General features: G+C 36.4%; 2 protein-coding genes across 2 annotated transcripts; both read right to left on the bottom strand.

The window, feature by feature from the left end:
- Positions 1-5,493: 5,493 nt before the first annotated feature.
- On the bottom strand, positions 5,494-11,614 carry LOC120129758 (formin-like protein 5). The gene is made up of 6 exons (XM_039147183.1): positions 11,391-11,614; positions 8,605-9,298; positions 7,800-8,523; positions 7,507-7,709; positions 6,781-7,016; positions 5,494-6,640 (listed from the first exon to the last, which is right to left on the bottom strand). The coding sequence occupies exons 1-6, from the start codon at positions 11,544-11,546 to the stop codon at positions 5,792-5,794; spliced, it is 2,862 nt and encodes a 953-aa protein (XP_039003114.1). The 5' UTR covers positions 11,547-11,614; the 3' UTR covers positions 5,494-5,791.
- A 3,341-nt stretch (positions 11,615-14,955) lies between these two features.
- On the bottom strand, positions 14,956-16,644 carry LOC120129791 (ubiquitin carboxyl-terminal hydrolase 14-like). The gene is made up of 6 exons (XM_039147206.1): positions 16,632-16,644; positions 16,400-16,530; positions 15,917-16,295; positions 15,634-15,728; positions 15,119-15,208; positions 14,956-15,009 (listed from the first exon to the last, which is right to left on the bottom strand). The coding sequence occupies exons 1-6, from the start codon at positions 16,642-16,644 to the stop codon at positions 14,956-14,958; spliced, it is 762 nt and encodes a 253-aa protein (XP_039003137.1).
- Between the last annotated feature and the right edge of the window lie 9,333 nt (positions 16,645-25,977).

The following is a 25,977-nucleotide window of genomic DNA, read 5'->3' as shown; positions in this document are numbered from 1 at the left end:
TATATCTAGAATAATCATCTACCAAGACAAATGCATATTGCTTTCCACCCAAGCTAGTAGTCCTAGTTGGCCCAAAAAGATCTATATGGATCAATTGTAATACTCTACTAGTTGACACGTCATTAATGGATTTAAAAGAAACTCACTTTTTTTTTCCTTTAGCACAAGCATCACAGATTTTATCAATATCAAATTTTAGTTTAGGCAACCCTCTTACTAAATCTCCTTGAATTAGCCGTTGCAAAACACTCATACTAGTATGTCCTAGTCTTCTATGCCATAACCAACTATCATGCTCATCCTTAGCAACTAGGCATAAATTAGTCATATCTATAGAATCTAAATGCACCATGTAAAAGTTTCATATTCTATGACCAACAAGCATAATCCGATTAGATGCAATGTCAATAACTTTACAACCGTTAGTTTCAAACATGACATTGAATCCCTTATCACAAAATTAACTAATACTCAAAACATTATGCTTTAATCCATTCACATATAAAACATTCTTAATTTGTATGGAAGAGGTATTATCTATAGTGCCTATACCTTCAATGTGACCTTTTGAGTTATCACCAAAAGTCACCTCTCCTCCATTTTTGGCGTTGAGCTCTATGAATCGGCTTTTGTTACCAGTCATGTGTCTTGAGCATCCACTATCAAGGTACCATGAGTTTGAATTTGTTTCCCGTGCCTTGTAGTAATACTCCTTTTCCTACAAACATAGATTAATTTTTTATTTGTGGTACCTAAATTCTTTTGGATCCATATTCATTAGTTTCCAAAATCCTAGCCCCCTTAGGTATCCATTTGTGTAGGATAACCTTATTTTAGTAGTAATGAGTTCTTTAGGAACCCATATACTTCTAACGATTTTTACATTAGAGGTTCTTTGGGGACCTCTATGATTGTAGTTTCTAAAACTTTTTCTAACAAAGTTGGTTTTTGAATTTTCTCCTTTTTCAAAACATTTTGATCCAACTTTATCAAAAAAAGCTTTAAGATCATCAATTTCCTTTTGATGATCGTCATTGACTCTTGAAAGTAAATTTTCCAAATCAATATTTTTTCTTTTCAAACTCTTCTAGTTTGATTTGTAAATCATTTATTTTATTTTCAAGATCATTGTTGGTCTTGGATATGAGATTGTTTTCATTTTTCAATTTCGAAATATCATTTTTATGTTTTAAAAACAATTTCACATAATCCGAAGCCAACCCATTATATTCCTCTAATAACTCATCATAAGATAAATCATCTAAATCAAATGAGTTAGAGGTTATCTTAGAATCTTCCCCGAATGCCATCAAGCACAAGTTTGCTACTTCTTGTTCCTCTTCATCGAAACCTTCTTCATCGCTCCATGTAGCCATATGAGCCTTGTGCTTATTCTTTGATTGACCATTTCTCTTCAATTGTGGGCAATCATATTTGACATGCCCCGGCTTTTCGCATTCATAGCAAATGGTTGGGTCCTTCTCTTTTGGTTCATTTTTGAAGCCTTCATTTCGTTTGAATTTTCTTCCTCGGTTAGACCTCATCATTTTTCTGAACCATTTGGCAAACAATTTCATTTCCTCGTCATTGTTATCTTCATCCAAATCACTCTCATCTTTTGTGGATTTGAGAGCAACTCCAATATTTTTCTTCTTCTCCTTCTCCTTTGGTGCTTCGTCAATCTTATCGAGGTCCACCTCATCTTCAAGCATCATTTTATGAGTGAGGAGGGAACCGATTAGCTCTTCAAGAGTTAAGGACTTTAGGTTCTTAGCCTCGATGATTGCCGTCTTATTTGATTGCCATGATTTTGGAAATGAGTAAACTAACTTCCTCACAAGTTTTTCGTTTGGAATGATCTCTCCGTATGATTTGAGACCATTGACAATCATTGAAAATCTATCCGTCATAGCTTTGATATCTTCATTTGGTTTCATCCTGAAATTTTCATAGCTATGCGTTAGAATACTAATTTTAGATTCTTTTACCTCGTTCGTTCCTTCATGAGTGACTTGTAGTTTATCCTATATTCTTTAGCGGTTGTACATGATGAAATTCTTCCGTATTCATCTGGTCCAAGAGCACAAAATATGATATGAATGGCTTTGGAGTTGAGATGGAACATTCTTGTCTCTCATTCACTCCACAATCTTGGATGAGTGAGAGGCTTGATATATCCATCTTCTACAACATTCCATGCTCCCATGTCACTTGCTTGAATGAAATACATCATCCTATTCTTCCAATAGGCATAGTTAGCTCCATTGAAGAAAGGAGGCTTGTTGACGTGCATCGAATCGAGACCGGAGTCAAAGTTTGAAGTAGAGGCCATTGATGACTTGATTATCGATGTAACTCTTCCCAAATTGACTCGAAAGGCGATTAAACCTTCAAATCAGTGAGTCTCTGATACCAATTGTTGAGTTAATTGATCGATGGAATCGGCCAAGAGGGGGGTGAATTGGCAATTAAAATTTTGGTGGAAGCTTTTGCAGAAAATTGAAAGTAATTGCACAACGATTTAGAGTGGTTCAACTTTCTCAACCAAAGTCTACGTCCACTACCTTAGCTATCCACACTAAGGATTTTCCAACAAATTCACTAATTTGTTCTTTCTTTTGAGGCCAAAGAGATAACCTTACAACTCCCTCAAGAATATACCCCAATTCTTGAGAACACTCTTTCTCAAAGAGAAGATTATAAATTTGCAAACTTACAAGGAAATCCTCACAAGGTAGATTGTTTGCACAATTCTAGAATAAAGAAAAGAACACTCAAAAATGAATACGATTGAGTACAAGTAGTGTTCTTGAAAACAAAATGAATATTGAATGAAAAATAGGCTTGAAGTGCTCAAACAATGAGTTTGATGCTTTCTCTTTGATTTTCTCTTGATTCTAGTTTCTTGTTGTTTCTTGTTGTTGATCAATGGCTTCTAAGCTTGTTTAAATATCCTTCAATTGATTCTGAACGTTGGGGATGATTAGTGGAGTCAATAGAGTCGTTTAAGTGTGAAAACAATTAATAAAATCTGTTGGGAGCGTCAGTGCATCGATGCATACACAAGGTGCATCGGTGCATCAAGTGCAAAATTCAAATATTTTGACCGTTGGAACACTTAGTGCATCGGTGCACTAAGTGTGCATCGATGCATAAAATGCATTTGATGTTTCAAAATAGCCTGAGTGCATCAATGCATGTCTTGTGCATCGATGCATCAAATGCATTCGATGTTTTCATAAAACCATGAGTGCATCGATGCATGGTGTGTGCATTGATGCATAAAATGCATTCGATGTTCAATTTATTCATTGGTGCATCGATGCATGGATTGGTGCATCGGTGCATTCCTTTGAAAAATTGATTTTAGGCTTGATTTTGGTTCAAAATACTTTGTAAAAACTTATTTAAAAAATATATTAAGTATAACACACAATTTTACACATTTAGTAAAGTTCAAAATTGATCTTGAAAGACTTGGAGTAATAATTTGATATTCGATTAATTGAATCGAATATACTTATAAAAATCTTTGTAAAAATCTTAAAATTCATATATACTTAATTTGTTATATCGAAACATCAAAATGTTTTCAACAAGCTGAGTAAAGGACCCTTGCTGATGCCACCTCTGAAGTCTTGTGGATTAAGGATGTGCTGAATGAGATAAACGTTACACTGCCCGAAGAGCCCAAGGTGTGGTGTGACAACACCAGTGCAGTAGTTATGGCTGCAAACCTCATACTGCATGCGAAGAGCAAGCATATCGAGCTAGACTTACATTTTGTGCGTGAAAAGGTGGCAGCTCGTGAAGTTCAAATCAATTACGTGCCAACTAGTAGCCCAGTAGCATATATTCTAACAAAGCCTCTTCCCTTGCTCAAATTTGATTTGTTTAGAAGTAAATTGTGTTTTTTTGAGTTGAAGGAAGTTTGTAAGAAGCATGGTGAATGTTAAACCATATTCGGTTAAGCAGGTAGTCGGTTGTAGGTTAGTTATAACCAACCTTGCAGCAGCTCATTGATAGCTTTAAATAGCTGCACATCTCTGTAAACGAATTGTGAATACATGTTTCAAGTTTTAGCATTCTTTTTCTTGTTCATTCTTTCTAAGCTTCAACTATAGTTAACAAAGAGTTCTCGTTCTGTGATTCATTGTACTTGTGGGAGGTACGTTCAACACTCCTTTAATGCTAATGAATGATCGTTACGAAACATTTAGATGCATATTTTATTGAAGACGTTCCTGTGTTTATGGAATCCGTACTTCTATGTTTTGGCATTCTTCACAAGAATTTTACTCGTAAAGTCGCTTTGTATTGTTACCTAAACTTTCTGCAGATGATGTGGGCTCTCAAATACGATCCAGACTTATTTTATCTGTATGAGGAATCCGGATCAGAGACGGCTAAGGCTGAAGGTTCTAATAGAGTGAAACCGAAATCAACACGTCAGTGCGGGAAGTACGAGAGAGAAAACATGAAAATCAAAAGCTCTGATGCACCACTCCCAATCTCTGTTTTCCTTGTTGCAAGTGTCTTAAAAGATAAGAGCTCAAAGCTACTGCATGAAGCTCGGGGCCTCAACGAAGTAGTTAAGGTGAGCTTACGTGTTTGTAGGCTTTACTCTCCCATTAACGAGTACATCAGTCTATAAGATTAAGCAACGATATGCATTGGACCTACCAAAACCATGAAACATGAGCGAAAATGGCATGATGGACACACGAACATGTTGAATTTATAAAAACATTCCATACATTGTCTTAATGCTTTTATCTATCTTGTTTTTGTATCAGTATCTAAATGACATGACTGGGAATCTGGGTGCGAAGAAAGCTTGCATCGGGGCATTGAAACTTCATAAAAAATATTTGAAAAAGGTAACGCCTTTTTTGTTTCATTCTTCCATCTTCAGATACGCACCACGAGAGTCTGGATTGCATGTACATCTCAGTGTCGTTGATAAATGATTCATTCATGGGTAGCATTCATTCCTAAGTTCGGATCATAGTTTCATTCCTATGTCCGAATATATGTCGGACGCAGATACTGTAAAGAAAATGCAGCGTCTAGATGTGCACATAAATGTCGATGTCTGTTCGATTTGCTGATAACTCCATGAACTCTTCCATTTCATGTTGTGATTCAGGCCAAGAAGACATAACAATATGAATTTTTCAAGAACTCAGCCGAGGAAAACTTTTTCACGTCCGATGCTAAGATTTTGCAACGAACCCATGGTTCGGAGATTACCGATCTCTGTATACGAATGTCTTGTTGTATTTAGTAGATATCTGTGTGTGTTTATGATCATTCATTTCTCAGTGAAATACAGAAGAAAATAGCTGGTTATGTATAAACTCTTCATACCCTTTTCATAAGAAACAGAAATCACAGATTATCAAAATTTCATATCTAAAATACATTGTCTGAAAGAAAATTATAGTTCCAAAGAAACCCCAATTTCAAAGCAAAATTATTAACAGACATAAATTAGCAAAAGGAATGTAGATTTTATGGAACAAAAAATGAAGGAATCTTGAATATCCAACAAATATTGCACAAGATGAGCAGAAGATGGGGAAATCGACAATGAACATGAAATCTATCATTGAATTTGAACCCATTTCTTCTGGTACTTGAGATATATTCTTTTTTATCGAAAAAATCCCGTCACGAACACTTTGACGGCTTCCCATTTTGATTTGACTGCCAATGACATCAATTGGGCGAAAAAAAAAACGGAAGTTTCAGCATACAATGAGCATACCTTGTTTAAAGAACACTGTCGTCAACTCTCGTCATCTGAACTAGAACTATAGTCGCTCCTCCTCCGTTCAGCAATTGCAGAAAAAAGCTTCTGATGAGGATCGGGGGAAGTTGGTGCAAAACGGGACTCGGAGGAAGATGATGATGCATTGGACTCCTGCTTTTTATGTGCTTTTACCGGCTTTCTTGGGGCGTCTCTAACTTCTTTGCAAACCTTATCCAGAATTATCAGGAAGTCACGTACGATGACGAACAATCGTAAGCCCTCGTCCTTATGTGCTTTACCATGAAAATAATCGCCGGTGTTCTTCACCATTGCCATTATTCTCTTCTCTTCCTCGAGTAATGATGTGACGTCAACCTCTGCATTCTGGACAAAACTCTTTAAGGTTTCATGAAAACCACTTTCTTCCCTCAAATTTTTCATCTCCGAGTTCAAGAAATTCCGTGCTTTTAGGAGTCCATGACCAAGTTTGGCAGTGGTTCCTGTTAAGGTTTCGGCATCTATTGCTGCTGCTTTCTTGACATTTTCGAGTTCACTACTCAGACGAGAAACCACCTGAAGACCAAGTCCATGGTAGTGCTCTTCCGGATATGGGGAAACATCCTCAAGATCAACGGAACTTTTGTTTTCTCTCGCAATACGGGCAGCTTTCATGCCTTCGGTGCGTATAATTTCTTGGACGACAAAGTGCAATAGTGTGGTCTTCCCATCTACCCCTTTAACATCTGATAACTTCAAAAGTGTGTCGAGCTTGAAAGCTTGTGCACCACCACGGAATGTCCCATCATTCATGCGATTTCCGGTTTTAAGAACAGCTTCTAAAAGCTTGAGGAATAAGCGGCTACTTCTGAGCTCCTTGCAAGCAATCTGTCAAAATAGTTAAGACAGAATTCGATTGAATAAAACATATATTTTGTTGACCGTCTTAAAAAAATTCGAAAGACATTTTCGATCTAAATGTCGGTTGTGATTCATGCAAGTCATGCAAATTAAAATTAATGACCCACCTCTAATGTTTCGAAGGACTCTCTTGTGAAAGTAACCTCCTCATAAAGAGAGCACATGTAAACCAGGGTTTCCATTCGTTTAAAAGCAAAAGGGATGTCGACCAAAACTTTCAAGAACCGCTCGGCAGGACCGAGTTGCAAAATTTCACCATTGAACATTCTAATTTTGAGTTCTTCATCCGCTGTCGGAGCCATCTTCAATAAATTTTGAAGGAGATCAACAGGGAGCTCATTTCCTGATTTAAAACAACAGGTTAGAATATCATAATCGAAAACTTAACACATCAGTACTACCTTTTTTATGTCAGGAAAAATAACAAATATATAAGGAACAATGTAGTTATTTGGCTGTAAACAGCTCATGTTTCTAAAAGAGTTTAACGATCGAGATCATCTTAATATTTTTCTTTACAGAAATGAACAGAAAAGGCTTAGAAAAGCTCAGTCAGCATGTTCACTTCATTTTCCTCGACCTTAAATAGGATAGAGCGAGAGAAAAACTATTCTACCACATACGGTTAGCTTCAACGAGATGCAAATCTTTGGCATTCTTCAGGTATAAGGCTAAGATTAGTCATGGTAGATATATAAAAATTTGTAACTACGACTCTTTTCCAAAATGTACAATGTATGGCAAAGAAAGGAATCATCTTAGAGAGAAAATAGCGACGGATATGGTTCTCACAAGCACATATTTGACAGGACAAATAAGACGGAGGAAATCACCTTCACGAAGAGCATCACAAACTTCTTCTGTGGTCACATTCAACGCCCTCAAAAGGATTGCTAAATTTTGCGCCTTCTTGGGATCAAGGAGTTGAATATACTGAGGCACAGATTCCTGGGTAGAGGTCTCTTTCTTTTTATCATTTTTGTTCTTGTCAATGGCTGCATACCCAAACAGGGTTTCTATCATCTCCTCGTTGAACCTGAAAACATAGTAATAGTATAAATGTATCCAATATTGATCCATTGGCGTAAAGAATAAAGGAAAAAGGGTAAGAGAACTTTTTACGTACTGGAATGATCCAGATTTAATTTGATTCCAGACCATTGAATGTTCAGGGTTCGCTGCAACTTTATCCCAGAAAAATGGCTTCAATTTAGCTTTAGAAGTGTTGCCATCGTCTGCTGCGCCAGGTCCCTCGCCAGAGATAGCATTTGATGTTCGTTGTGGTCCGCTTGGCGGTCGAGGCACCTTGGGACCTAAAGGCATTGGTGGAGGTGGCCTGGGAGGTCCGAGACTGGTACCTGGTGGAGGTGGTGGTGGGCGAGGACCGGATTTAGCACCAGGAGGCATAGGTGGTGGAGGAGGTCGGGGGGCCATGGTGGCAGGAGGTTTCATAAAGGGATGTGGCACAGGAGAACTGGCACTAATGGGGGGAGGAGGTGGTGGAGGACTGGCTCTAATTGGGGCAGGAGGTTCCGGAGGAAGAGGATCTGCTCTGCCCGGAGAAGGCTTCAAAGGAGGATATACGGGTCGGGAAGCGCCTACCCTTCCTGGAGGCAGTGGTAGCGGTGGCTTAGTATTGCCTGATATATTAGAAGATCCAGCTGAGGCTATGGGGGCAGCAGCAACAGCTCCGAACGATGACTTCCCATCAAAGGAGAGTTGTTGGGCATTAGATTGAATATACACATCCCCATTAGTCGAGGCCTTTTTATGTGGGCTCGATTCGTTTCCAAACGATTGATGACCTAGCTTCTCTTCTTTATTAGTTCCAAAAGCATATGCATGAGAACCTGAAAAGAAAAAAAAACGTATCGATCAATAACTTTCCAAAAGCTTCTAGAAAACAAAAGTTCGTGGGAGAAAGTATATACCACCGGAGAATTCATTTAAGCTTAAACTGAGAAGGGGCCTCTCATCATTTTGTTTAGCTGAAGAACCGCTACGACAGCATAACAAGAAGAACAACGCTGCAGCAACAGATGTTACTACTGCAGTCACAACACAAGCAATAATAATTGTTCTACTGTTATCAGTCCCCTTGTGTCTCGGGTCCATGTTGGCTGGGCTTATATTGTTTGGAAGATCATTTATCGGACTTGCAGCTTCATTAGAAGGTATAGGGAAAAAAGAGGGCAAAGATGCCGGACTTTCTGGACTCAAACGAGGAAATTCAGAATTAGGAGAAGAGGCGGGAGCCGGGGATGGTCCTAAGTTCGAGGCAGGGGCTATGGCAATGCTCTCAGTAGCCAAAACCCTTCTAGGAGCTTCATGCCAGTGAAACAATGACTCGAAATATCTGGTGTACCCAGTCTTAAAGCCACTATCATCTCCAGATACTTGAAACGGAAGATTATTCTTTCTTATGCAGTCAGAAAGAGCTCGCTTTAACTCGGGATGGAGAAGGCTAATCAATTTTTGAACACTTGCTCCCTCTAATGAGTAACTTTGTGCAGTAATATCATTGGTTGTACGGGGTGTTTGCCCCAGAAGATACAAGTTCGGATCTTCAAAAGCTTCATTTAAATCGTTCAAATCTTGTCTGCAACTTATCCATAACAACTCAGCCTGCATGTAAACAATTGAATAATTTTAAACAAGGTTACAGCAAAGGGAAAGTGGGCTTTTCCCCTACTTCCTAAACCCGCAGAAACCAAAAGCATCTTAATGTTCTATCCTATTGACCGTGAAAATTAGAAGGTACCAATAGTTAATCTCATAAACTTTTAACCTTTTGTACAACGATCATAACATCAAATGTCATGTTCACTAATTGATGCAGCCAATATTCGATATCCGTGTCATTGTCATCCACAAATGATATAAGGTTTAAAACATAATCAAACACCTAATGTCTCTTCTACTACTCGAAAGTTCAGTATACACCAACGAGGCTCAAACTCGTAATTTTTCTTAAAGTAGAAATGTACGAAATCGAAACCCATGTTCAACGCGTTTTAGAACATAGGTACGGGAGCATGACCATTCCAAGACCCCTCAAATACATGAAAAGACTTATAAAGAAATGAACATAACCGTGTCAAACACTAACACCCGAATGTGAATAACACAGGTATGCACTATCAATCCATACATACAATACAAGCTACCAATATCATGAAAAAGTCTCTAGTTCTAGAAAATATTTCAATGCATTAATGCCTATTATGCCCACACATTTCCACCTCTAATGTTGGTTTTCGTTTTCCCAACTTCAAACCAAAACATATTCCTCGATACAAAAAACTACATGGAAATTTCTAATACTACTTCAATATCTCTAAGGTGGCGTTTGGTTCGCTGGAATGTTTCTGAGGGAATTAGAATCTGTAAAGGAATTGGAATCTGAAGGAATTGGAATCTGAATCTGAAACCTGTTTAGTTGGCAGGAAATTGAATTGGAATCCAATTTCATATTCTGTTTGGTTCGCAAACATGTCAGATGAATTTGATTTCAGTAATGTACCTTGTTTTTTTTTTGCTTAATTTTAGTTTGTTTTATAACTTACATGTAGCAATATATTATAAAGATTTTTTTAAAAAAATTAATTTTTCATTTTATTGATTGATTATTCATTATTATAAAAATCATACTAATAAACATCATAAGTTAAAATCATCTCAATTAGGATGGCCATAGGTCGGGTTTTTTGGTCCACCCGATCCGACTCGAGAACAAGGGAACCTCCACCCCAGACCCGACCAAAATAAAGTTTCACCCGACCCGACCCGACCCAACCCGAATATATGAATTAGAAACCCGACCCGAAATAATAAAAAAATTATTTTTATTCAATAAAAACAGTGACTTAATTGAAAAAAATTATATATAGAGGGGTATTATTGTAATTATTCCTAAATATAAGGTAAAATTATATATTTTTTTCGGGTCGGGTATTTTTCATCTTAAACCCGAACCCAACCCGAATATCACACTTAAAAAAACCCTACCCGTCCCGACCTGAATATCAAACTTAAAAAATCCAACCCGACCCGAATATCACACTTAAAAAAGCCTGACCCGAATATCAAACTTAAAAAACCCGACCCGAACCCGATTTTTTTTTAAAAAAATCCGACTCAAATACCAAAAGATTGATAAGGGTAATATGGTCAAATTTCACAGTCCCTCCTCTAAATGATTTCAATTCTATCATGTTATGGATATAATTTACTTTCCCTCCCTTGATAGAATTGATTTCAATTTCTCCTTTGAAAACTTGAACCAAACATGGGAAAATAATAGAATTGGATTTTAATTCCCCTAATTCCAAGGAATTCTAGTGAACCAAACGCCACCTAAATAATCAATGAAAGATCATTCATGTTACAAAGCCTAAAAATGCTTGAAATGAATATTGAAATATGGTTCCAAGATATCCCCAGGGTTTCGCTAAACAAGCTATCATCGATTTTCACTAGGGATAAGATTTTATAAGTTCGTCACGACCTAACATTTTATAAATTCACCCACTAACATAAGATTTTACGTCCGCCCTGATTTCTACCCAACAATAAAAGGCTAAAGCATAGTTTTCAAATACAAACTATTTGCCAATAAACAAACCTACAATTGTTTTCGTTCCATAAGCCGATATTGTTTGAGCAAATCAATTGCAGCCAATGAACATTAATGTAAAGACAAATCATTAAACTTTACCAGATTCTCATCAATCTCCCCAGTTGCTGGATCTACTAATTGATTAAGGAATGCTTCTTCTTCTCCAACCTTACTGTAATCTAAGCTAGAAGTCAATGATAAACAACAAAGCAGAGCTACCGAAAACACAAAACAAATTGTTCTTAAAAAACCCATCTTTTCCTTATATAATCAACACCATCACAAGCACAAAAAGGGTTCCTTTTCATTTGAGAAAATAACCCAAAACCATACCAAGTTCTATCATCCACATTCAAACTTCAAAACACTTGAAATCTGCTGGAAAAAACAAGCAGATTCTGCTGAAATACTTTGTGGAAGATCAAACAACAAAACCCAGAATTTGTTCTCCTTTGCAGAACTGAAAATATGGATCAATATCAAATCTTGAAACCAAGAAAGCTAGAAAGGGGCTGTATGATGAATAGAGAGGTTAAAAAGGCACTCAAAAGGGAATAGATTTCAAATTATTTTCTCTTCTTTAGTCATTGAAAGACCCCAAGATGTGAACACATGGAACACGACAAAGATGGGTGGTTTTATTATGGAATTTTTGACTGAATCATAATGGCAGGCAGGTCGTTGCATAGAAAATACTTATACGCCATGTAAAAAAGTTGACCATTAGGCAACATTTGCCTTTTAATTCTTGGGTAAACTACTCATCTAGTATCTTTGTTTTAGTATCCTAATTATTAGTTTTGATCAATTTTGGTATATAAACCTTTAATTTTTTTAAAATCATGCTTAACATTTAATTTTTATTTAATTTTAGTATCTCAATGTAAAAAAATTTAACATGTTTAGTACTTAAACTATCAGTTTTTATTTATTTTAGTACCTAAACTTATAATTTTTATAAAACTTAACATTAAATTTTGAACGAGTGTACTAAACTAAAAAAACTATTTTTTTAATGGTGGGATATTAAAATAAAATTAAAATTAAAATTTAAGTATAGTTCTAAAAAAATTGAAAGTTTAAGTGTTAAAACGAACCAAAATTGATAGTTTAAGTATTAAACTTATAATTTACCCTTAATTCTTAACCTGAACCATTAAGCTCGCAAAATAGGATCTTATTATTACCCTTAACCAAAATTGGTCTTTCCAATTTAGTTTTTTTTTTTTGTTCATGCTATTAAAGTTATAGTATTTAATATTATTTAAAGGATCTAATCAAAGATAAAAATATGACTAAATTATGTAAATTCAAAATAATAAAAAATTATTACGTATTTATCTAAAAAATTATAAGAGTAAAAATATAACTTATATTTAAACCGATAGACACTTAAATTATTATTAAACAAAACATTTTTTTAAAGAATTTCGTATCTAAATCTAATATCTCATATCAGTAGATTTATTAAGTAATAGTTCCTTTTGGACATTAAAACAAATTTTTTAAATAAATATATATATATATATATATAAGTATTTTTAGATTAATTTTGATTAATTTATTTCCTTCCTCGTATAAAAAATATTTTATCATCATTTTAAATTTAAATAGTTTTTCTAAAATTTATTTGATACAAAATTTAGAAAAATACATATGAAGAGTAAAATTATTAATTATAGATTTTCTCCATATTTTTAAAAAGAAGATTGAATTTTAATGAAAATTAAAATCACTCTTTATTTAGAAAAAATGAAAGTATTTTTCTAGAAAGAAAAGCAATGTTTTGAATGTTCGAGGAATGAAAGCGTCAAAAGTTGACCTAATTCCTTAGCAGCTTCCCAAGACAAATGCAAAGCAATTAAGCAAAGCAAATTGCATGACATATCCGGGTAAAATTTGGTCGCCAACGGCTAGGGGAGTAAACGAGCCGAGTCGAGTTCGACTTGACTCGAAAATTTTGAAATGGAGCTCGACTCGAAAACTCGCGAGCTTAAAATTTTCAAGCTCGACTCGAACTTGAAATCTTGAACTGAAGCTCGTGAGCAGCTCGAAATGAAAAAAAAAATTCTTAAACTTAAATCAATTAAAGCCTCAAACTTGAACTCGAACCTGAACCTTAAATATATGAAAATCTTATTGTATTTTTAAAAAATAATATATAAATGTTAATATTATTAATAATTTATTTTTAAAAAATAAAATCTTAATATATTATATTTTTCGAACTGCTTACGAGCTTTTCGAGTCCACTATCAAGTAGCTCATTTCGGCTCGTTAAGAACTCGAGTCAAGTCCATTCGATCCGAGTATTTATCGAGCCTTGATCAAATCGATCTTGAGTAACTCACGATCTGTCTCGTCTCATTTATAGCCCTACCAACGGCCACCGATGACGGCGGTGACACGGCGATCGACGAAGGGGTCAACTTTTTAGAGAAGCGAAATTCTCTAAAAATAAAAAAAATGAAAGAATTAAAAAAGGAAATTCGATAATTTTAAATCGAAAGTATATCCCATTTAATGACACGAATTAAATTGAATACATTTTAAAATTCGGAGATTGGGAAAAAATCATGTTCTCTTAATTAAATTCACCGAGAAAAAACTGTTAGATCGAATCTAAAGTCTCGTCTCGAGGTATTTAAATAACTGAACATCCTTATTCTCATTAAATATTAGTAAAATAAATAATTAATTATACTTGCTTAATATATGCTTTTAATTTGCTTTATTTTTGCATGTGTTTTCCAATGGGTTTTCAAAATAATAGCACTCGAATCAATAACTTTAAGGCGTAAGAGGTAATTTATTCTTAATTGAAAATAATTCGATATTACCGTTTCTCTCGAACCAATATTGATTTTTAGGACGGAATAATGATATTTATTCATTTCGATTGGAGCAATAAATGACTGCTTTAAGGTATGAGATATCATTTATTCTCGATTGGAAATCAATAGATATTATCATTTTCACTTGAATCGATATTGAATTTTATGAAATAGTGATATCTCTTCATTTTGATTGGAGTAATAAATGATTGCTTTAAGACATGAGAGGTCATTTATTCTCGATCATAAATAATTAGATATTATCATATTCTCTCTTATAATTCTTTTGCGTTGTTATTTTGAATTAATAATGAACTTTAGAATGAAATTTTTAATATTTCTTTATTTCAATTAGAGTAAGAATCGATTGCTTTAAGGTATAAGAGGTTAATTTTTCTCGAAATAATTAAATATACTTTTTCTCGAAATAATTAAATATCATTGTGTTTCGTCCTAAAATTCAAAGAGTATTACTTGTAGGGGATCTTAAATTAAATTAGGCTCGAACTCGTAAATTTCATTGCAAAGACAACTAATTAATCGTATAGGTACCGATTTAGGACGTTGTGGCGGTGCTAATTCTTCTCCACACGTAACAAACTCCCGAACTCAAATTTTGGAAACGCAGACCGCAAATTTGTTATTTTAATTAAAATTATTATTTTTATTAAAATGACAAATACTTTTTGGTGTCCAATCACACCCTAACCAAAGATTGGTGGCGACTCCTCGAACCACATTTTATCGTTAACCAGTCATCAAAAAATATTTCGAAACGAGACCCCTTCCCTCTTCAAAAAACCGTTTTGACAAGCTTTATAACTTATCGTCTACAAAATGACTGCGTTGAAAACATCACTTGCATGGTTGCTGCCATGTAGCAGCTGCATTAGAACAAATTTAGGTAATCAGAAACATCAAACCATCATACTGTTACTGGTAGCCTTATGCCTAATCACAATCAGCATTACCTGTTTCCAAGATTCATAAGACCTGTATAACCTGGTCTAAAAATTGGTTCACCATCCTGCCCACTTTCTTGAATTCTATCCCAATCAAAGTTGGTATTCTGGTCATTTCAGTCTGGAAACAGTCTCAGATTATAATTTCTAATCAGATAGCACTAACTCGATTATAAACACTTCATTCTACTTATTTTTTCCTTCTGGTAAGCTTTGAAACTTACATTCTATAATAATGATATCACTCGTTTTCCAGTCAAGCTATTGTCTGTCATGATTCATACAAATATTGGTGTACTCAATGTTTTGTTCATGGAAACTCCAAGCGCAATATATATTACAGATCTCAAGGCCGATGATGTTCATTTTTAGCGATAGTTATTATTCAAACATGGACAAAGTAAGAACAAGAATGAATTTGGTAGAGATAATAAACACAAAAGTACAGTTGCATAACAAAAATGAAATGCAACTACACTATCATATGCACATGTATCTTAAGGAAAACATTAAGTGGCAGATAATTAAACAGAAAAAAAAACTAACCTTTTGCAATGATGAGAAATCGATACCAAAATATGCCAAATGTTGTGCTAGAAGTGGGTCTATAACACTATCATCCTCTGGGTAAGAGAAAACATCTGCACTGCCACAATAAGTTCTGACAAATGTAAACACCAAAGCTAAAAAGATACATAATCAAAATTGCATTTCTGACTTTTCATTAACTGAGGGCAGATAGAGTTTATAACAATCGTGGACCAATCAAAACTTACTGAAAAGACGCTATAAACAAATACATAGACGGTGAAATACAAACAAGCATTACCTGCAGCTTCAAGATCAAAAGTAATTGTCCCAAGCTTTACGGCTATAGGATAGCCAGTCTCCTTGTAGTGCTCAACAGCGTGGTTGTTACCACCAGTTCCATCCCAATTTCTCCTCCCACAAAGGATCATTCCATCAGTACGATTTAGCCATAGATTATCTCTTTTATCACACTTAGCACATTTCCATCCAGATGGGGGAACAACAACATCGCCAATTTGCCGCAAATCAATTGCATATGCAACAATTGCATATGCACTTAATTGCCGCAAATCAATTGCATATGCACTTATTTGCTTCTTATTGGCTGTCCAGGCTGCAACTTGCTCCTTCAGTTCAGCACCCTCAGCCATTAAAATGGCATCAACTGCCAACCTTACCTATAATATCATATGGGATAAACAAGTCCGATTCTTGTCCAAGATGAAGAATTTGCACGTTTAGTTTGGAATTATTTAAAAATAAAAATGGAGACAATCCATACCTTCTCAGGCAATTCCACATAAGGAAAAGGAAAAGGAAAAGGAAAAGGAAAAGTTGAATAGCTATGTAAAATTACTATATCATGGGTCTTTTCATATTCCGGTTCATTGTTGTCAAATCCACCATCAATACCTATAAATAAAATTGCATATATTAATCAATACCAAAACAACAGATGATATTAAGACAATACAATCCTTCAAAAAGAACATTTGAACTTTTCGGACATTAACTTGTTTTTTCCATGGGTGAGAGTCGCGAACTCGAAAATTCTTGAAGACCGACGACGTAGCTCAGAAACATTGAAAAGCGACGATAGATGGACGACTTTCATAGACAATCTCAGCAGACGAGTCTCAAGAGGAGATCTCAGGGAGGTGTTCAATCAATACGGTAAGGTGATCCAAGTTTTCATTCCGAAATCGACTAAGAATCAAAGGTACAAGGGCTCCTGTATCATCACCTTCGACTCGGTTGCTGAGATGAAGGAAGCGTGGGAAAAGAAGGAAGAGGATTGGTCTTTCTGGTTCAAACATCTCTCTCCCATTAAGGATGCCTCAGGTATAGCTGCCACGTACTTCTTCTATCAACTGGTTGGGTCCCTCGGATTCTATGGCACGGAAAAATCTTTAGTGCTATTGGGAATAAGTGGGGAACTTATGTGGAATTGGACAAGGGATCACTAAAAAAGGAGGATCTCCATGTGCAAGGCTAGTCGTTCATGCAACTAGTTGGTTTGATATTTCATGCTTAGTTACCGTCCGGGCGGGAGGCAGATTGTATATTATGAAAATACTGGTGATTTATTCGCCGAGGGAGACGCCTAACCTTCCTTCTGAGGCGGGAAACGAAAAGTTTGTTGATATATGACAGATAGATGGCATTGAGGGCGCGAATCTGGTGAATCTAGACAGAGCTGATTCAGTTGCTCATCCATAGTAGGTGGTCGGAGTTACTTCGCCGGTTTGTAGCGCTATTCCAGAGAGGGGTCAGGATGACGTCGATCATTATTTAGGGGACAGTTCAGGTTTCGAGGGGCACGTGGCTGCTCGAGGTGTGCCTTTAATTTCCCTTGTGCATGGAGAAAATAATACCTCTGCTTCATCCGAGAATATTGGGGTGTGTTTTTCGAATATTGTGCTGCTTAATGAGATTGTCATAACGGATTAAGAGAGAAGGCTATCTGTGATGAAAGATAACCAGGTTGGTTTAGTTCATAGTTCATCTGGGCGAAACAGAATTGGGTATAGCTACCTCGGGTTGAGAGGATTGTTGGGCTTATCTGAATTGAGTTTCGAAAAAATTTATGGGATGGGTTTGGTGGGCTCATAGAGCTCCATTTGATAGGCCCTCGTGTGACCATTTCTCTCAAGTCGTTCAAGATACATTTCATGTTTACTCAAGGAACTGTGCTCCTGAAGGCGGTTATCAGGATAGTAGCTCAAAGTTAAATTAGAGATATTTTGGATTGGGAGGCTCGATATTTGGCTAATTCACGTGGTCAACTTTAAGAAGATAGCTCTGCAGAGGAGGCTGAAGCGGTTTGGAAAGTTGGCAATATTATTCAAATATCTTTTCTGAATGATTTCTTGGTTGCTTTTCCGTGGATTGTCCAAAAGGTGTTGCCGAAGTCTCTATATGATCATTGTGCTGTTATCCTTGAGGATCAAGCGAGGAATTGGGGAAAGAAGCCATTTAGATGCTTTAATTTTTGGATGGATGATCGAGGTTTTGTTCTTAATATCAGGTTTGTTGAAAGTCAACAATAATGGCTGAAATCGGTTGCTTTCGGTGCACACCAAAAATTATGGAAAATTTAGCTTGATTTTGTTGACATTTGAGAAATGGATAATTACATTTTAGTCTCTATACTTTAGGATATTTATAAGATTAGTCATTAAGCTTCAACTATAAATACCCTAACTCATTTAGCTTCAAAACCATCCCAAATCATTCTTGCTTTCTCCCAATACTAGATAATTTAGAGAGTTTCTTGAGAGTTATTTTCACTTTTTTTATCAAGAGAGAATTGTTATTGTTTTCACATTGTTAGATTAAGAGATGTTGTAATTCATATTTTCTCATAGGAAAATTCTTCTACCTTTGTTTTTGGTTTTTACCCTATATTATTTAGGGGTTTTCTACGTAAAATTTGTGTATTCTTTATTTTCATTTTTATTTTCTCAAATTATCAGTTGTGATTTTGCTCTATCCGATAGCCGTATTCCGCAACAATTGGTATCAATAGCCAGATCTAAGTGTGTAATGTCTACTTATTGTATTTGTGGTTGCCACCAAAAGGTGGATCATCCAACATAAGAAAGTAAGAAGGTATTACCCATTCTTTGAAGGTTCCAGAGAACTATTCACGATAGTAAAATAGTGGGAGCTATCCGTAATAGAAGCTATTGCAACGAAATTTGATATTGAAAAATTCAATAGGAGAAATTTCTCATTGTGGAAATTAAAGATGAAGGTCATCCTGAGGAAAGACGGTTGCTAGCAACTATCAATGAAAGGTCGGTAGATTTCACAGATGACAACAAATGGATCGAAATGGACGGAAATATTATGGCAAACTTTAATCTAGCATTAGCAGATGAAGTATTGTCAAGCATCGAGGAGAAGAAGACAACTAAGGAAATATGGGATCATCTCACCAAATTGTACGAGGCCACACCATTGCACAATAAAAATTTTCCTTAAGAGAAAATTGTACACTCTCCGGATGCCAGAATCTACTTTAGTGACAGAGCACTTAAACAAACTGAACACTTTATTTTCTTAGCTTACATCCTTAAGATGTACAATAGGAGAATAAGAATGTGCTGAACTTTTACTTCAAAGTTTACCTGATTTGTATGATCAACTCATCATCAACTTGAAAAACAGTAATGTCACAAGTCTAGTCTTCGATGACGTTGCAGCTACTATTCTACAAGAATAAAATTGGCACAAGAACAAGAAAGACAGACAAGTAAATCTGTAACAAGCAGAAGCGTTGACAACGATGAGAGGAAGATCAACAGAACGTGGCCAAAGCAGCAGTCACAAACATGGTAGATCGAAGTCGAGATGCAAGAAGAATTTAAAGTGCTACAACTGTGGAAAGAAGGGTCACTTGAAGAAGGATTATTGGAGTCTAAATAAAAACTCCAATCCACAAGGCAATACCAAAAACACTTCAGAAGATAGAGATGCTCTATGTTGTGAAGCGTCAACCACAGTGGAAGGTAGAAAAAGATTTGCAGATATATGACTCATTGATTCAGGAGCAACATATCACACGACCTCAGGAAGAGAATGATTCCATCATTATGAACCTGTCTCAGGAGGATCTGTGTATAGTTGCAATGATCATGCCTTAGAGATCGTTGGCGTGGGAACCATCAAATTGAAGATGTATGATGGAACAATTAAAGTTGTTCAAGATGTGCGGCACGTGAAAGGCTTGAAGAAAATTTTATTATCCTACGAATTGTTAGATAATAATGCAAGAAAGATTGAAACACGTAAAGGAATCATGAAGGTATTCCATGGAATGCTTGTGGTGATGAAAGGCGAAAAGATATCAACAAACTTGTATATGCTGAAGGGAGAAACTTTGCTAGAAGCAGAAGCCTCTGTTTCCTCATGTAGTTCAGATTTTACAATGATATGACATCAGAAACTCGGACACATGTCAGAACAAGGAATGAAAGTCCTTATGGAGCAAAAGCTACTTCCAGGCTTAACAAATGTATCACTTACTTTGTGTGATCATTGCATAACAAGTAAGCAGCACCGGTTGAAATTTAACACGTCAAATTCTAGAGGTAAAAGTGTTCTAGAATTGGTTCATTCTGACGTATGGCAAGCACCAGTTACATCCCTAGGCGGAGCAAAATACTTTGTCTAATTTATTGATGACTACTTCAGGAGATGTTGGGTGTACCCTATTAAGAAGAAGTCAGATGTGTTTTCAACTTTCAAAAACTTCAAAGTGCGGGTGGAACTTGATTCTGGAAATAAGATCAAGTGTTTCAAAACAGATAATGGAGGAGAATACACAAGTAAAGAATTTGATGACTTTTACAAGAAGGAATGCATCAAAAGATAGTTCACAGTGGCGAACACTCCTCAACAAAATGGAGTGGCAGAGCGGATGAACAAAACCTTGTTAGAAAGAACAAGAGCAATGTTGAGAGCTGCAGGCCTAGAAAAATCATTTTGGGTAGAAGCAGTCAATACCGCCTATTATTTAGTGAATCGAGCTCCATCAACTGCAATAGAGCTGAAGACACCAATGGAGATGTGGATTGGTAAACCAGCTGATTATTCAAACCTCAATGTATTTGAAAGTGTTATGTACGTGATGTACAACTCCCAAGAAATTTCAAAGCTGGATCCAAAATCCAGGAAATGCAAATTCTTGGGGTATACTGATGGTGTAAAGGGGTATCGCTTGTGGGAACCCACTACCCACAAAGTGATAATCAACAGGGATGTTATCTTTTAATAGAGGACGGTGAGCCATCAACATAACAGGAGGCAATAAACAGCTCAGATGTTTCACTGTGGATGATGGTGATGCAAGAAAAATTTAGAGCCCTTCATAAAAATAATACATGGGACCTTGTTCCACTACCACAAGGAAGATAGCCAATTGGTAACAAATGGGTCTTCAAAATCAAGCGAAATTATGACGATCAAGTTGAGAGGTATCGTGCAAGACTGGTGGTCAAAGGATATGCTCAAAAAGAAAGTATTGATTTCAATGAAATCTTTTCTCCTGTGGTTCGACTAACAACAGTTCGAGTAGTTTTGGCAATGTGTGCTACACTGAATTTACATCTAGACCAGCTAGATGTTAAAATAGTTTTTCTTCATGGAAATCTTGAAGAAGAGATCTACATGCTCCAGCCTGAAGCCGAACTTGGTTTGCAGGTTGAACAAATCTTTGTACGATCTAAAGCAGGAGTCGATGTGTTGGTATAAGATATTTGATTCTTTCATTATATGCCTTGGATAAAACAAACTTAATGCATACCTTTGTGCTTATTTCAAGAGGGTTGGTGATAACGATTTTATTATATTTCTATTATATGTGGATGACATGTTGGTTGCAGGACCCAACAAAGATCATATTGGAGAATTGAAGGCACAAATGGCTAGGGAATTTGAAATGAAGGACTTGGGATCAGCAAACAAGATTCTAGGGATGCAAATTCACCGAGACAGAAGTAATAGGAAGATTTGGCTTTAACAAAAGAATTGCTTGAAAAAGATCTTGTCAAGATTCAACATGCAAGATTGTAAGCTAATTTATACCCCTATTCCTATTAACTTCAAATTATCCTTCAGTATGAGTCCTAGCAATGAAGAAGAGAGGATAGAGATGTCTCGAGTACCGTATGCATCGACAGTAGGAAGTTTAATGTTTGCTATGATATACACAAGACCAAACATTGCACAAGCAGTGGGAGTGGTTAGTCGGTACATGGAAAACCTAGGCAAAGAGCATTGGAATACAGTAAAGAGGATCCTGAGATATATCAAAGGGACCTCAAATGTTGCATTATGTTACAGAGGATCAAATTTACTTATCAATGGGTATGTTGATTCTGACTATGCAGGAGATTTGGATAAAAGCAAATCTACTACAGGATATGTGTTTAAAATTGTTGGTGGAGCTGTAAGATGTGTTTCAAAATTACAGTCAGTTGTGGATACATCCACAATAGAGGCAGAATATGTAGCAGCTACACAAGCCAGTGAAGAAGTAATTTGGTTGAAGATGCTATTGGAGGAGCTTGGGCACAATCAAGAGTACGTCTATATGTTTTGTGATAGTCAAAGCGCCTTGCATCTAGCAAGGAATCGAACATTTCATTCAAGGACAAAGCACATATGAGTTCAGTACCATTTCATTCGTGAAAAGGTGGAAGAAGGGACGGTAGATATGCCGAAGATCCATACCAAAGATAACATAGCAGATTTCATGACGAAGACAATCAATGCAGATAAATTTACTTGGTGTTGATCCTCTTGTGGCCTGTCAGAGACGTAAGCAATATGATGGTACAATGTAGAAAGAATGATGTGAAGATATGATTGTTCCAATCAAATTTTCAAGTGGGAGATTGTTGAAAGTCAACAATAATAGCTGAAATCGGTGGCTTTCGGTGCACACCAAAAATTGTGGAAAATTTAGCTTGATTTTGTTGACATTTGATAAAGGGATAATTATATTTTAGTCCCTATACTTTAGGGTATTTATAAGATTAGTCCTTAAGCTTCAACTATAAATACCCTAGCTCATTTAGCTTCAAAATCATCCCAAATCATTCTAGCTTTCTCCCAATACTAGAGAATTTAGAGAGTTTCTTGAGAGTTGTTTTCTCCTTGTTAGATTGAGAGAGGTTGTAATTCCTATTTTTTCATAGTGAAATTCTTCTACCTTTGCCTGTGGTTTTTACCCTATATTATTTAGAGGTTTTCCACGTAAAATTTGTGTATTCTTTATTTTCATTTTCATTTTCTCAAATTATTAGTTGCAATTTTGCTCTATCTGATAGTCGTATTCTGCAACAAGGTTCACTATGAGAAAGACAAAATTAGGTAGAGGTAATGCTAACATCGGGATGATCCTCAACTCGACCAAAGTTGCAGCCTTGGAGTGGTCCAAAGAGCAGTATTTCAATTTTCAGCACTTTATTAATGGCTTAGAATTCAAAATCATTGCCTTAGAATTGGAGATAGAAACTAATGGTCCAAGTCTAGATGCTTATTCATAATTAAGAATCCTCAAATGCAAATTATGGGTGAAATATCGAAAGGAAGAAAGGTCATGGCTGCAGAAGTCTAGAATTACGTGGATCACCGAAGGAGACAATAATACTCATTTTTTTCACAGCTATGCATCGTCTAGGAGGAGTTTAAACTTTATAGTTTCCTTATCTGTGGGTGAGGTAAAGGTGGAAGAACCTACTAAGGTGAAGAAGGCTATATTTTCATACTTCAACAATTTTTATGAGATCAAATCGACATTGGAAGTTATTAATTTTTCTTTCCCTTCTCTCAAGAATGACGAGTTACAGGCTGTCAGATTGGAATCTAGGTTCACAGAGGAGGAGGTGTTCCAAGAGGTGCAAAACTCTGATGGAAATCATGCACCGGGCCAGGACGAGTTTAATTTTAATTTTTTTAAGAAGTTCTGGTTGGATTTGAAGGGGGCAATCATGTGTTTCTTTACATAATTTTATGATTATGGTGCTCTGGATTCGCGTTTGAATAACTCCTTTATCTTACTTATTCTGAAGAAACATAATCTCAGTCACTCAAAGATTATATGTCTATCAGCTTGGTCTGAGGGATTTACAAGTTGCTTAGCAATGTACTTGCTAATCGACTTCGTATGGTGTTGAGTACTCTTATTAGCAAGTCACAGTTTTTGTGTATCCCGGGGAGACAAATTTTGGACTATGCGTTGTTTGCTAATGAACTTATTGATGCAGTGAAAAAGAATGACTGCTCGGGAGTAGTGTTTAAAACCGATTTCAAAAAAACTTATGATATCGTTGATTAGGGTTTCTTTGTGAGGATTCTGAAGAAAATGAGGTTTGGTGAGAGATGGCAGAGATGGATTTACGGTTGTATTTCTTTCGCATTTATCTCAGTACTAGTGAATGGATCTTCGATTGATAGTTTTCATCTTGCTAGAGGTCTACGACAGGGTTGTCCATTATCGCCCATTCTCTTTAACATGGTGGATGAAGCACTGAACTTAATGATTTATAAGGCGGTTGAAGTGGGGTTGTTTTCGGTCTGCATCGTTGGTAATGGAAGTTCGTGGGTAGAGGTTTCACACCTTCAATATGCAAACTATTTGATTTTGTTTTATGGATCTTCTGAAACTCAAGTGCTAAAGGTGAAAAGGGTGCTAAGAGTGTTTGAGTTAGCTTTGGGCTTGGAGTTGAATTTAAGGAAGTGTTCAGCCTTTGGGATCAACGTCAATGAAGAAGAGGTTCATGTTTGGGCAGCTCGGGCCGGGTGCTCCGTAGGAAGTTTCCCGTCAACTTACCTTGGGGTTTCGTTGGGTACACATCGCAATTCTAACTCCCTGTGGGAGTCGGTGATAGAGAAAGTTGAAAAATGACTCGCGAGGTGGAAACATCTATCACTCTCTTTTAGAGGAAGAATTGCTTTGATTAAGTCAGTGCTTTCTAATCTTCCGATTTACTTTTTATCGTGCTTTAAGATTCCTGCTTCGGTTTATTCTAAGCTTAACGAAACTTTTTTCAAGATTTTTGTAGGACAGGTTGCTGAATAAGAAGGGTATCAATTAGGTTAGTTGGAACGAAGTCTGATTACCTACTGAAAGTGGTGGCTTGGGTATATTCGACCCGAATAGAAGAATTTTGGTCTCCTTGGCAAATGGGTTTGGTGTTTCTATTCGAAGCCTTCGAGTATATGGAAAAGCATTGTTTCCGCTAAATATAAATTTGACCCTACTGCTATTCTTCCTCCGGATCGTTTTTCGAGTGGGGCCTTGTGGATTTGACGTGGGATTCACTCAACAGGAACCATTTCCAATTCCAGGTTGGAGTAGAGGATAAGATCAGTTTCTGGCACGATAGTTGGTTGGGGAATAAGCCCTTGAAATTTTGTTTCCTGAGAATCTTTGCATTAGCCAAATGCAAGTCATGAGTGATTATCAATTTTAGAGGTCAAATTGGATCAGGGGTGGTGGTGGAATATCGAGCTTCATCGGGACGTCTTTGATTGGGAATTTGAACAGTGGAATTCATTGAATCAGGAGCTAAGTTTCCTTGTGAGTTCATCATCACCAATTAGGGATTGGCATGGGTCGGTTTCAGCCAACCCGACCTGACCCAAAAATTTTATATCCTTCACCTGACCCGACCAAACCCGGAAAATATATACCCTCCACCCGACCCGAACCCAACCCGACCGACCCGAAATAATAAAAAATATTATTTTTATTCAATAAAAAATAATGACTTAATTGAAAAAAATAATATATAGATGGGTATTATTGTAATTATTCTTAAATATATAAGGTAAAATTATATTTTTTTCGGGTCAAGTATTTTCACCCTAAACCCAAATCCAACTCAACCCGAACATCACCTTTAAAAGACCCGACCCGACCCAACTTGAACCTAAATTTTTTTTAAAAAAAATCTGACCCGATCGGGACGGGTCGGAAAATGGTTAGGTTCAAGTGACCGTCATTATTCGATCAAATCTGCTTCCTCAATTGGTTTCTCGCTTTTGTCCTGTTTGTTCAATTGGAAGAAGTTCATCTGGGTTGGAATTGTCCCAGTCAAGGTGGAAGTGTTCGTTTGGAAAGTGGCAAAGTAGAGTGTTCCGGTTAGGGTAGAACTCGCTTGAAGAGGTGTAGAGCTTTCTGATCTGTTATGCCCGTTGTGTTCGAAGCAACCAGAATCAGTAAATCATTTATTTTTCTCGTGTGAAGTCTCTTGGAAAATCTGGGGGATCTTTGTTGCTATGTGGGGGGGGGGGGTCAGTCGTTTTTCCTTCGGGCACTATCAGTTTCATTTCTTCTTGGTGGGA

Source organism: Hibiscus syriacus, unplaced genomic scaffold (assembly GCF_006381635.1).
Source record: "Hibiscus syriacus cultivar Baekdansim isolate YM2019G1 unplaced genomic scaffold, ASM638163v2 tig00110503_pilon, whole genome shotgun sequence".
NCBI lineage: Eukaryota > Viridiplantae > Streptophyta > Magnoliopsida > Malvales > Malvaceae > Hibiscus > Hibiscus syriacus.
Note: the sequence above shows the minus strand (reverse complement) of the source record. Positions and strands in the feature narration are given on the sequence as shown.

What these genes read in the sequence shown, in the direction of transcription:
- LOC120129758 (XM_039147183.1), bottom strand. Translation starts at nt 11,546, where the DNA reads ATGGGTTTTTTAAGAACAATTTGTTTTGTGTTTTCGGTAGCTCTGCTT. An exon ending in ATTAAATCTGGATCATTCCA is followed by an intron (nt 7,710 to 7,799) that starts GTACGTAAAAAG and finishes CTATGTTTTCAG; the next exon opens with GTTCAACGAGGAGATGATAG. An exon ending in AGTCCTTCGAAACATTAGAG is followed by an intron (nt 6,641 to 6,780) that starts GTGGGTCATTAA and finishes CTATTTTGACAG; the next exon opens with ATTGCTTGCAAGGAGCTCAG.
- LOC120129791 (XM_039147206.1), bottom strand. An exon ending in ATGTGGAATTGCCTGAGAAG is followed by an intron (nt 16,296 to 16,399) that starts GTATGGATTGTC and finishes ATGATATTATAG; the next exon opens with GTAAGGTTGGCAGTTGATGC. An exon ending in ATTTCTCATCATTGCAAAAG is followed by an intron (nt 15,209 to 15,633) that starts GTTAGTTTTTTT and finishes GACTGTTTCCAG; the next exon opens with ACTGAAATGACCAGAATACC.